Genomic DNA, 14,167 nt, shown 5'->3' with positions numbered 1-14,167 from the left:
AAAAAAATTATTTCTATGTTAATTTGGAACAAATTTTCATTCAGAAATATATATATATATATTTTTTTAAAATTATTCTTATTTTAAATTCAAATAATTATTTTAGAGATATTAAAAATTATTTTGTTACATTAAAAATATTTTATTATTGTATTTTTAATAAACAAATCATCGGAATAATAAAATTTCTCAATTATAACATCCCAGAATTGGACAATTCTTTTGGATTGGAATATTATTTATTTATTGAAAATACAATAATCGAATTAAAAAATATATATTTTTATGTTAATTTAGAACAAATTTCATTCAGAAATATATTTTTTTCAATTATTCTCATTTTAAACTCAAAAATAGTTTCAGAAACTTTATACATTAAAAATGATTTTTTAAAATTAAAAATATTTCATTATTGTATGTTTAATAAATAAATTATATTTGTGAAAAAATGTCAATGGTTTAAATTTTGTGTCACCTCTATAAATATTTTAACATTATTTATTTGGGATGACTGAAAAATTCCGAAAAGTAAAATTCTTGAAACTATAATATTCCTAAACTAGAAAATTCCCGAATAATAAAATGTCCGAACAATAATAGTTCTTAATTATAAAATCCCCGAATTGGACAATTCTTTTGGATTGGAATATTATTTATTTATTGAAAATACAATAATCGGATATTTTTATTAAAAAAAAATTATTTTAATGTTAATTGAGAACAAATTTCATTTAGAAATTTTTTTTTTCATCATTCTTATTTTAAATTCAAAAAATAATTTCAGAAACTTTAAACCCTAAAAATTATTTTTTTTTTATATTAAAAATATTTCATTATTGTATTTTAATGAATAAATTATATGCATAAAAAAATATCAGTGGTTTAAATTTTGCGTCATCTCTATAAATATTTTAACATTATTTATTTGGGACAACTGAAAAATTCCGAAAAGTAAAATTCTTGATACTATAATATTCCTAAACTAGAAAATTCCCGAATAATAAAATGTCCGAACAATAATAGTTCTTAATTATAAAATCCCCGAATTGGACAATTCTTTTGGATTGGAATATTATTTATTTATTGAAAATACAATAATCGGATATTTTTATTGAAAAAAAATTATTTTAATGTTAATTGAGAACAAATTTCATTCAGAAAATTTTTTTTTTCATCATTCTTATTTTAAATTCAAAAAATAATTTCAGAAACTTTAAACCCTAAAAATTATTTTTTTATATTAAAAATATTTCATTATTGTATTTTAATGAATAAATTATATGCATAAAAAAATATCAGTGGTTTAAATTTTGCGTCATCTCTATAAATATTTTAACATTATTTATTTGGGACAACTGAAAAATTCCGAAAAGTAAAATTCTTGAAACTATAATATTCCTAACCTAGAAAATTCCCGAATAATAAAATGTCCGAACAATAATAGTTCTTAATTATAAAATCCCCGAATTGGACAATTCTTTTGGATTGGAATATTATTTATTTATTGAAAATACAATAATCGAATATTTTTATTTAAAAAAAATTATTTTGATGTTAATTGAGGACAAATTTCATTCAGAAATATTTATTTTCCATTATTCTTATTTTAAATTCAAAAAATAATTTCAGAAACTTTAAAGCTTAAAAATTATTTTTTTAAATTAAAAATATTTCATTATTGTATTTTTAATGAATAAATAACATTTAATTTTTGTGTTTTTGATAAATAAATTATATTTATAAAAAATGTCAATGGTTTAAATTCGGATATTTTCTAGTACGAATATTTGATAATTTGGCAGTCTTCTCAGGGTAATTTTATTATCCGGGAATTTTCAAAATCTAAAATATTATAAACAATTTGAGAATTTTATTATTCGGGAATTTTATTTTTTGGGATTTTCAGTCGTCACATTTATTTTTATAACGAGTTTCTTATTATTTTTCTAGAATCGCGAAAAAATAAGAAAAATAAGAAATCCTATGTAGGAAAATTATTATAGGTCTTGAATGTATGAATTTGATTACAGATAGTTGAAATTACTGGAGGTGGTGATCTTATGTCGGCTGTTCAAAATTTAGACTTTCTCCCCGGATTTGCATTAGAAGGATTTCCAAATCGGGACAGTACAACTTATCGAGAACTTTATGGAATTCAAAATGCTGAAACGATTCTGCGAGGTACTTTGAGATTCAGAGGTTTCACGGACACCATTCAGGCTCTCCAATTTCTTGGACTGATCGATCCAAATCCAAATCCAATTTTGCATCCAAATGGACCCGACATCACTTGGGTAAGATTGAAGTTAAAAAAAATAATTGAGAGCAGTAAATTTACTATTTTTTCAGGCGTCACACTTTGGCCCTCTTTTCATTTTTTAAAAAAGAAATCTAATTAATAAATAATTTTTTAAATAAAAACTAATTTCTGTTGAAAAGTCTGCTATTTTATTTTTTATTCAGAATTGTTCTCTTTTGATAATAAATGCTACTATTGTATTAAAAATTGATATCATGTGTTGAAAATTAAAATTTTTTTTGCGAAACTCATGTTTTTTTAGTGAAAAATTCAACTAGTTTGTTGTGAATTCGTATTTTTGGATACAAAAGTTCTTTTCGATTAAAAATTCAACTATTTGGTTGAGAATGCAGAAGTTTTGGGTTGAAGTTTCATAATTTTCGTTTGAAAATTCGATCATTCGGTTGAAAATGAGTTTTTTTGTTGTTGTAAATTTATCTTTATTAGTTGAAAATTAACTTTTTGGATGAAAATTCCCCTTCTGGGATAGAAAATTCGTGTTCTGGGTTAAAAATTGATCTTATCGGTACAACATTATTATTTCTAAAACATTATTTATAATTTAAAAATCCACCCAAATTTGTCAAATTCATGTCTTATTATAAAAAGTTTATGTACTTTGTTTAAAATTCTTTTTTTTTTAAATATCAAGTATTACATTTTTGAATATTCATCATCATTGGTAGATAATTCATGATTTTTTATTGACAATTAATTTGTTAACTGAAAATTTAACTCTTTCATTTTTGTTGAAAATTCATCTTTTTTATTGCAAATTCAACTATTTGGTGGAAAATTCGTCTTTTTTGGTAGAAACTTAATATTCTTGATTAAAAATTTTAGAAGAAAATTTATTTTTTTGAAGATTAATTTGTTCACCTGAAAATTGATCTATTCCATTTTTGTTGAAAATCCATCTTTTCGTTTAAAAATTCAAGTATTTGGCAGAAAATTCGGATGAAATAGAACTTTTTTTGTTGAAAATTTATCTTTTCCGGTTTGAAATTTATCTTTTCTAAAACATGAGATTTATCAGCACATTATTTAATGCATAACATCTGATTCAATTTTGATATCAAAATTCATGTCTTGATAAAAAGTTTATGTACTTTTCTGAAAATTAATCTATTTTATTGAAAATTCGTATTTTTTTGTTGAAATATCAACTATTAAATTTTTTAATAATTTTGATTTAAAAATCAAAATTTATAAAATATTGATTGACAAAAAAATTATTCATCATTGGTAGAAGTCTCATTTATTCTGTAGAAAATTCATCGTTTTTTGGTACAATTGAAATATTTTTTATCGAAAATTAAAATCCTTTTCGGTTAAATGATCCATTTTTTTCGCGGAAAACGTATTGGCTCCAATATACTTACCAATAATTATTTTTCATATGGGTATCTTTGGCAGAAAATTAATTTTTTTAAACTAATAAATAAACTCTTTTATTTTTGGTTTAAAAATTGATCTTTTCTAGTTCAAAATTCAACTATTCGGGCGCAAATTTAAGTATTTTGTTAAAAAGTAGTATTTTCTGCTAGAAAAGTGATTTTTTCCTTCAGAAATCCACATTTTTGAATGAAAAATTAATTATACTTGGTTGAAAGATAAATTAATTTATTAAGCATTTATTTTTTTGTTAGGAATGTCTTTTTCGTAAAAAATGAATCTTCCTTGATTTAAAAGAAACTTTTTTATTGAAAAGTCAACTGTCTCACAGAAAATCAGTGTTTTATTTTGAAAATTTCACTATTTCTTTGTATATTCAACTGTTATTGGTTGGAGTTCAATAATTTTTGTTTGAAAGTTGGACCATTTGATTGAAATATAATGATTTTTATAGAATATTCAACAATATGGCTTCTATTAATTTTGTTGTTAAAGATTCATCATTTTAGTTGAAAATTTATCATTTTGGTAGAAAGATTAATTTCTTCGTTTCAAAATTTAACTGTGGTGTTGAAATTTTTTAATTTAAATTAAATTTTGTTATTAAAACTAAATTTTGTTATTGAAAATTATTTTTTTTACTTAAAATCGAACTATTTGGCTGAAAATTTAAGTATTTTGCTAAAAATTTATATATTTTTTTTTGTAGAAAATTAATCTTTTTGTATGGAAATTCATATTTTTGGTTGAAAAATGAATTACAATTGATTAAAAGATGAAATAATTTGTTAAAAATAAATTTTCTCTTTGTAGAAATTTTTTTTCTTTCTTGAGACTTCCTGTTTTATGGTTAAAAAGGAACTTATTTGTTGAAAGTTCAACTGCCTTAAAGAAAATCAATATATTAGTTTGAAAGTTTAACTATTTGTTTAAAATTTTGAACATTTGATTAAAAATTAATTAATTTTACAGAAAATTCAACTATTTGGTTAAAACTTTATGTTGATTTTTGTTGACGATTCATCATTAAAGTTGAAAATTTATCATTTTGGTTGAAAATTAATTTCTTCGTTTAAGAACTTTTCCACTTCTTTTATTGCAAATTCAACTATTTGGTGGGAAATTCGTCATTTTAGGTATAAAATTAATATTCTGGATAAGATATTTTTTCGTTTGAAAATAAATAATTAAAATAAAATAAGTCTCTTTTTCAGGTGAAAATTCATTTTTTGTTGAAAAATCAACTATTTTGTTGAAACTTCGTCTTTTTTGGGTTGAATATTATTCTTTTAGCTAACAATTTATCTATTTAGTTTTTAGTTAAAAATTCATCTTTTTTTATTTAAGAATTCAAACATATGGTTGAAAATTCTTTTTCTTTTAGTAGAAAATTATTCTTTTTGGTTAAAAAATTTAATTATTCTTTGTCTAAAGTTGAACTAATTTGACATTTTTTTTTAGTTGAAAATTCATATTTCTGGGTTTAAAATTAACTTGGTTATCGAAAATTCAACTATCTTCAAAAATGAACATTTTAATTCGAAAATTTAACTATTTGGTTGAAAATGCAATTATTTTTATGTGAAGTGTAATTATTTTTTTATGCTACACCATTTGATTGAAAATTCGATTATACTTGTTTAAAACTTGAACCACTTATTTAAACATTTTTTTATTAAAATTCGTCATGACAGTTTAAAATTCATCGCTATATTTGAAAATTTAACTATTGTTTAAAAATTCATAATTGTAGCTAACATATTTTTTATTAACAGGAAAATAAAATAGTTAGATTTTCAACGAATGAAATTAATTTTTAGTTAAAAAAAAAACAACTCTTAAACTAAAAATATCAATCTTCAACCAAGAAAATTATTTTGAAAATTTTGAAATATTTAAATATTGGGCGAAAAAGATCAGTCTTTAACTAAAATTATCAATCTTCCACCGAAAAAAGGAATTTTTAACAAATTTTTTAATTTTTCGACCAAAAAGATTAATTTTAAATAAAAAAATATGAATTTTCTACCGAAAAAGATGAATTTAAAGAAAATAGTTAGATTTTTAACTAAGGAATTCAATTTTTAACCAAAAGGATATCTCTTCAACTAAAATTACTAATCTCCAACCAAGAAAACGAATTTTTAACAAATGATTTGAATATTCGAACAAAACAAATGAATTTTTAACCAAATATTTCAATATTTGACCAAAAATATAATTCTTAAATTAAAATTATCAATTTTAAACAAAGAAAATTAATTTTTAATCAAATATTTGAGTATTGGGCGGAAAAGATAATCCTTTAACTACAATTATCAATGTACAAACAAGAAAACGAATTTTTAACAAATTATTTGAACATTCGACAAAAAGATGAATTTTCTAGCAAAGAAAAGAATTTTTTTTATTTTAGCAAAGAAAAAGAAGAACAAAATAGTTAGATTTTCAAACTACTGAAATTAATTTTTAACAAACAAAAAATATATATAACTCTTAAACTAAAATTATCAATGTAAACCAAGAAAATTAATTTTTAACCAAATATTTAAATATTGGGCCGAAAAGAGAATCCTTTAACTAAAATTATCAGTGTACAACAAAAAAAAAAACGAATTTTTAACAAATTATTTGAATATTCGACAAAAAGATGAATTTTCAATCAAGAAGATTAATTTTCTTCCAAAAAAGATAATTTAAAAAAAAAAGTTAGATTTTCAACTATTGAAATTAATTTTTAACCAAAAATATATCTCTTAAACTAAAATTATCAATCTCAAACCAAGCAAATGAATTTTTAACCAAATATTTGAATTTTCGACCAAAAAAATGAATTTTCTAGCAAAGAAGAAGAATTTCCAACAAAATAGTTAGATTTTCAACTAATGAAATTAATTTTTAGCCAAAAAAACAACTCTTAAACTAAAATGATCAATCTTAAACCCAAAAAAATGCATTTTAAACCAAAGAATTATATATTTGGTCAAAAAGATAAGTTTTTACCTACAATTATCAATCTTCAACGAAGAAAAAGAATTTTTAACAAATTATTTGAATATTCGACAAATAGATGAATTTTGAATCAAGAAGATTAATTTTCTACCAGAAAAGATAATTAAAAAAAAGTTAGATTTTCAACTAATAAATTAATTTCTACCCAAAACTAAAAATTAGTCTTAAACTAAAATTATCAATCTTCAACCAGGAAAATTAACTTTGAATCAAATATTTGAATTTTCGTGCAAAAAGATGAATTTTTTAGCAAAGAAGAAGAACTTTCATCCTAATTTCACCTATTTTCCTGAAAAATCACCCTATTTTTCCCTGTTTTGAGAGAATTTCGGACTGTAAAGTCTCTTTTTTATACGTTTTTCTGCTAACAAGTTTCCCTTTTCAGAGATCGCTAATTTCCAACTTCCTCGGACTGCCGAATGAAAGTGTTTTCTATGAAAACTTGAAACGAAAACTGGTGGAGCGAGTTAATTCCGAGGAACGAGCCCAGGCTATTGAAGACTTGGGTATTTTGCAGGAAGATCTGGTTCTGAAGTTAAATTCGCCTCTTGACACACTCTGCCATTATTTGTCAAAGAAACTCTGCTATGACGAAAATGAACGTGACCTTGTAATTCTGAGGCACGATATCGGCATTCGATGGCCTAATGGCAAAAGGGAACAGCGCGGAATTAATATGGTGATCTACGGTGACAATAAAGGACATTCAGCGATGGCTCGCACAGTTGGTTTTCCTGCTGGTATTGCTGTCAAGATGATTTTAGATGGTAGGTTTTTTTTTTGTTTATAAAAGCATACCAATTATTTTTATCTCTTAAAACAGGGTTGCTACAGGTCATGGTATTTTTAAATAGCCAGATAAAGTCAGGAAATGTTAGAGAAAACCTTTTCCTTTCTTGAAAATGTGTCTTTTTTTTGATAGAAAATTAATCCTCTTCATTGAAAAATTGATCGTTTTGTTTAAAAATTAAAATGTTTGGTTACAAATTTATTTTCTTTGTTGATGATTGGTAATTTTAGTTTAAGAGATATCCTTTTAATCAGAAATTAATTTCATTAGTTGAAAATCTAACTATTTTATTAAAAATACTTCTTCTTCGCTGGAAAATTAATCTTCTTGATTTAAAATAGATCATTTTGGTCGAATATTTTTCGTCGAAAATTCTAATATTTGGTAAAAAATTCATTTGATTTGTTTAAGATTAATAATGTTTGTTTAGTAGATATATTTTTGGCTAAAAATGAATTTAATTAGTTGAAAATCTAACTATTTTATTAAAAATGCTTCTTCTATGCTATAATATTAATTTTCTTAATTGACAAATCATCTTTTTGGTCGAATGTTCAAATAATTTGTTGAAAATTCGTTTTCTTGGTTTAAGATTGATAGTTTTAGTTTAAAAGATATATTTTTGGTTAAAAACTAATCTCAATAGTTGAAAATCTCAATATTTTTTTTGAAAATTTATCTTTTTTGGTAGAAAATTAATCTTTTAGGTCGAATATTCAAATAATTTGTTAGACATTCTTTTTCTTGGTTGAAGATTGATAATTGTAGTTAAAAACTTCTCTTTTGGGCCAAAACTATAAATATTTAGTTAAAAATGAATTTTTTTGGTTTAAGATTGATAATTTTAGTTTTGTGTTTTTCTGGCTAATAATTAATTTCATTGGTTGAAAATCTAACTATTTTATTAAAAATTCTGTTTCTTACCTAGAAAATTAATTTTCTTGATTGAAAATTCTTCTTTTTGGTCGAATATTCAAATAATTTGTTAAAAATTTGTTTTCTCATTTTAAGATTGATAATTTTAGTCAGTTTTAGTCAAAAACTTATCTTTTTGGCCCAAGATTGAAATATTTGGTTAAAAATGAATTTTTTTTTGGTTTAAGATTGAAAATTTTAGTTTAAGGGTTTTTTTTGTTAAAAATTAAGTTCATTGGTTGAAAATGTAACTATTTTTTTTTTAAATTATCTTTTTTGGTAGAAAATTAATCTTCTTGATTGAAAATTCATCTTTTTGTCGAATATTCAAATAATTTGTTAAAAATTCTTTTTCTTGGTTGAAGATTGATAATTGTAGTTAAAAACTTCTCTTTTTGACCAAATATATAAATCTTTGGTTAAAAATTCATTTTTTAGTTTAAGATTGATCATTTTAGTTTAAGAGTTGTTTTTTTGGCTAAAAATTAAGTTCATTGGTTGAAAATGTAACTGTTTTGTTCAAAGTTCTTCTTCTTTGCTAGAAAATTCATCTTTTTGCACGAAAATTCAAATATTCGGTTAAAAATTAATTTTTCTTGGTTGAAGATTGAAAATTTTAAGTTAAGAGTTGTCCTTTTGGTAAAATATTAATTTGATTAGTTTAAAATCTAACTATTTTTCTGAAAATTTATCTTTTTTGGTAGAAAAGTAATATTCTTAATTGAAAATTCATCTTTTTGGTCGAAAATTTAAATCTTTAGTATAAAATTAATTTTCTTGGTTGAAAATTGATAATTTTAGTTCAATAGATATCCTTTCGGTTAAAAATTACTTTCATTAGTCAAAAATCTAACTATTTTATTGAAAATTCTTCTTCATTGCTAGAAAATTAATCTTTTTAATTTAAAATTGATCTTTTTGGTCGAACATTTAAAAACTTGTTAAAAATTCCTTTTTTCGGTTGAAGATTGATCATTTTAGTTAAAAACTTATCTTTTTAGCCCAATATTTAAATATTTGCTTAAAAATTCATTTTTTTGGTTTAAGCTTGATAATTTTAGTTTAAGAGTTTTTTTTGTTTGTTGAAAATTAATTTCATCAGATAAAAATCTAACTATTTTGTTGGAAATTCTTCTTCTTTGCTAGAAAATTCATTTTTTTGGTCAAAAAATCTAATATTTAGTAAAAAATGCACTTGCTTGGTTTAAGATTAATAATTTTAGTTTAAGAGATATATTTCTGGCTAAAAATTAATTTCATTAGTTGAAAATCTAACTATTTTTTTAAATTATCTTTTTTGGTATAAAATTAATGTTCTTGATTGAAAATTCATCTTTTTGTCGAATATTCAAATAATTTCTTAAAAATTCGTTTTTTTTTTGGTTGTACACTGATAATTTTAGTTAAAGGATTCTCTTTTCGGCCCAATATTTAAATATTTAAAATTCCTATTTCGGTTGAAGATTCATCATTTGAGTTAAAAAATGATTTTTTTCGGGTTGAAAATTTATTTTTTTGGTGGAAAATTAATCTTGTTGATTGAAAATTTATATTTTTGGTTGGAAATTGATAGCTTTTGTTAAAAATTCAACTGTTTGGTCGAAAATTCATATATTTTGTTAAAAATTGATCTTTTTTTTAATGTTATTATTTTGTTAGAAAATCTTTTTTATTGAAAATTAATGTTAATGATAATAATGTTTTTAACTGAAAATTTAACTATCTCAGTTTTTATTGAAAATTGATTCTCTTTAGTTAAAAATTCTCCTATTTGGTTAAAAATCCACCTATTTGTGTAGAAAATTAACTATTTTGTTAGAAATTAATATTATTTATTTGAAAATTAACTGCTTTAACTAAAAATTTTAAAATTCGATTTCAAGTTGAAAATTTATTTTTTATTTCTAGTTGAAAATTGATTAATTTGGTGGAAAATTCAACTATTTTGTTTCAATTTTTTTTATTGAAAAATAATTGCTTTAAACTGGAAACTTAAACTATTACATTCTTTGTTGAGAACCCATCTCTTTTTTAAAGATTCAACTGTTTGATTGAAAATTCATATCTTTTGTTAAAAATTGATATTTTATTAAATGAAATTATTTTGTTGGAAAATATTTTGTATTGAAAATTGATTCCTTTTAGTTGAAAATTTCCCTATTTGGTTGAAAATCCATTTTTTTGTCAGAATTTAATACTTATTTCTTGAAAATTCACCTGATTGTGTTGAAAATTAACTATTTTGTTGGAAATTAATTCTATTAGGTTGAAAATTAACTGATGTAACTAAAAATGTTAAAATTCGACTTTAAGTAAAAAATTTATCTTTTTTTTCTATTTGAAAATTCAAATATTTAGTTGAAAATTAATCTTTCTTGGTATAAAAAAATTAATCTCCTTGGTTGAATGTTTATAATTTTGGTTGAAAAAGTAACTTGTTTGTTAAAAAGTAACTATTTTGTTAAAAATTCACCTATTTTGTTAAAAATGCAGTTGTAAGTTTTGTTTTCATACCTGAAAGAAAAATTGATAAATTTCATGCGAAAATGAAAAATTGTTCAGGGAAAAGTCTGGAAAAGTCACAGAATTTGGAAAATAGGATTTTGTAGCAACCCTGAAAAAATAAAACCAACAAAGACCAGTATAACTTTTTCTGAAAAAAAAACTGTTATCTTTCAGGAGAAATTCAGAAAAGAGGAAACCTTCTCCCTTTCACTCCAGATATATATCTAACAATGTTGAGCAGATTAAGAGCTGAAGGACTCGAATCCTTCGAAACTTCCAAATGGCTGTGAAACTCATCTCAAAAATGGTTTCATTTTTAGTCACATATTTTTGCACCTGTAACAGAAATGACTGATAATTAAATTAAGTTAATTTTCTTAAATAATATTATCATAAATTAGCTTTAATCCTAAATAAAATCTAATTAAGCCAAGTTGGTGATCCAGAAGACAAAGATACGTGATTCAAAATTGGATGTCGTTAAATTTATTGATATCGCCACTGGTTTTGTGGAAAATTGCCAACAATTCAATAATATTCAGCTCGTTCGGTTCCAGATAATAGACGCTATCCAAACGATATACGATAACGAATCTCAACATTCTTATTATTTTAACAGAGTTATCGTAATAAAATTTCACTCTTCTTCAATTTTCAATTCAATCTGAAAATTGTTATTTTTCCTACTCTGTACGGAAGGAAACATTCACAAAAAGCTCGAGAGTGTCGTATCTAAATACACAATTTACGTTCATATGGTGTTACTTTGAGCAGATTACAAACAGTAATATTACACAAAGATTTCTACGCTTTTAAAAATTAAATAGTGACTAAGATATTAATGATAATTTTGTTTCTTTTTTTTAATAACAATTATATCGTGGAACGAAATCAGCAACTGGAAAATCTATAAATAAATTTTAGTAGCTGATTTGTTGCAACTTTTACACTTTGATCAATCCACCGATAAATCTGCTTCTAGCGATTAAAAATTATATTTTTACAAACTCGGCAGTATACAAATTAAGTACAATAGTGACTAACAACAGTTTGCAGGTCTTCGAGATTTTACAATATTTCAATTTCTGATAAAAAAAAACTTTAATCTGAAATATTATTATTGATAATTGATTGAAAAGTTGATTCCTGAAAATCCATATGTGGTGAAAAGGAGTTTTTCGGAAGAGACAAATGATTTCGCAAATTGATTCGAAATAAGGAAATGAAAACGGAAATAGAATTCCATGATAGACGGACATTTTCAGGGTGCTTTTGTCGTCCCTGTGAAAAATGCTTTGACTTGTCAACTGAGAGCAGTTTAATTTCCTAGTATTGATATTTCAATTATTAATTTTCTTCTATTTTCATGAGTTGAAAATTAAATTTTGAACTGTTCCTTTATTTAATTCTCATGTTGAATTCAATAATTAGAAATTGAAATTCTATTGAGTTTTCATTCAAGAGAATTTGCAAATATTAAAAATCCAGTGAGCAATTTTCTTTCATTTTCAACAATAATTCAATTTTTGTATGAATTCTCTTGGATTGTCAGCAGTTGAAAATTAAATTTTGAAATGTTCGTTTATTAATTTCCTAATTTCAATTTAAAAGTTTGAAATTAAAATTCTATTGAATTTTACTTACTTATAATTTTTAATTATTAAAAATTCAGTTGGAAATTTTCTTGAATTTCAAAGAGTTAATAGTTCAATTTTCAACTCGCTTCAATTTTCAACTGTTAATTCTTAACTTAATAATTTTCTTCAATTTTCAAGAGATGAAAATTAAATTATGAACTGTTAATTTATTAAATTTTCATGTTGAATTCAACAGTTGGAAATTAAAGAAAACTCAATTGTTGAAAACTCAATTATTAATATTCTTTAATTTTCATTCAGTTTTTATGTTCTTTAATTTCCAGCAGACAATCATTCCAATTTCAATTTTCTTCAATTTTCAACAGTTGAATTTTGTACTGTAGATAATTCAATTATTAATTTTCTTCAATTTTCAAGAGATGAAAATTAAATTATGGACTGTTTATTTATTTAATTTTCATGTTGAATTCAGCAATCAGAAATTGAAATTTTATTGAATTTCTATTACATAGAATTTTCAACTATTAAAAATTCAGCTAGCAATTTTCTTGAATTGCAAACAGTTAATAATTCATTTCTGAATTGTATTCAATTGTCAGCAGTTGAAAATTAAGTTTTGAAATGTTCATTTATTAAATTCTTATGTTGGATTCAACAGTTAGAAATTGAAGAAAATTCAATGTTTGACAACTCAATTTTTAACATTCTTCAATTTTCTTTCATTTTTTATTTTCTTTCATTTTCAGCAGTTAATAATTCAATTTTCAGCAGTTGAATTTTCTACTTTTGATAATTCAATGATTAACTTTCTTCAATTTTCAATTTGCTTCGAATTTCAACAGTTGAAAATACAATTTTGCAAAGTTAATTTCTCAAATTCCCATGTTGAATTCCACAGTTGGAAATTAAAGAAAATTTAATTGTTGAAAAAGCAATTTTTAATATTCTTCAATTTTTAACAGTTGAATTTTTTACTGTTGATAATTCAGTTATTAATTTTCTTCAATTTTCTAGAGATGAAAATTAAATTTTGCAGTGTTAATTTCTTAAATTCTCATGTTAAATTCAACAGTTTGAAATCGAGAATAAATAAATTATCAATTGTCTTCAATTTTGAAAAGTTAATAATTCAATTTTCATTTCCTTTCCGTTTTCAACAGCTGAAAATTAAATTTTTAAATGATCATTTATTATATTATTACGTTGAATTCAATAGTTGGAAATTAAGGAAAATTCAATTGTTGAAAACTCAATTTTTAATATTCTTCAATTTTCATTCAATTTTTATTTACTTTAATTTTCAGCAATCAATAATTCCATTTTCAATTCTCTTTAATTTTCAATTTTCTTCGATTTTCAACAGTTGGAAATTATGTTTTGCAATTTTAATTTCTCAAATTCCCATGTTGAATTCAACAGTTGGAAAACGAAAAATATTGAACTATTAAAAATAAAGTGTTCGATTTTCTACATTTTCGTTTATTTTTAATTTTCCTTAACTGTCAAAATAGATTTTTCAACTGTTAATAATTAAATTATCAATTTTCTTCAATTTTGAAAAGTTAATTAAATTTTAATTTCCTTTCCATTTTAAACAGCATAAAATTAAATTTTTAAATGATCATTTATTACATTATCAAGTTAAATTCAACA

At 22.6% G+C, this 14,167-nt stretch overlaps 1 protein-coding gene across 1 annotated transcript in view; it reads left to right on the top strand.

Moving 5' to 3' along the window:
• Positions 1–11,386, top strand: part of LOC117170567 (alpha-aminoadipic semialdehyde synthase, mitochondrial) — a 69,455-nt gene extending 58,069 nt beyond the window's left edge. Inside the window, exons 8-10 of the mRNA XM_033357403.1 lie at positions 2,031–2,294; positions 7,092–7,473; positions 11,091–11,386. Of these exons, the coding sequence (XP_033213294.1) occupies positions 2,031–2,294; positions 7,092–7,473; positions 11,091–11,206 (762 nt within the window). The 3' untranslated portion in view covers positions 11,207–11,386. The remainder of the gene's footprint in view (positions 1–2,030; positions 2,295–7,091; positions 7,474–11,090) is intronic.
• The last annotated feature ends 2,781 nt before the right edge of the window (positions 11,387–14,167 follow it).

Source organism: Belonocnema kinseyi, chromosome 4 (assembly GCF_010883055.1).
Source record: "Belonocnema kinseyi isolate 2016_QV_RU_SX_M_011 chromosome 4, B_treatae_v1, whole genome shotgun sequence".
Taxonomy (NCBI): Eukaryota; Metazoa; Arthropoda; class Insecta; order Hymenoptera; family Cynipidae; genus Belonocnema; species Belonocnema kinseyi.
Note: the sequence above shows the minus strand (reverse complement) of the source record. Positions and strands in the feature narration are given on the sequence as shown.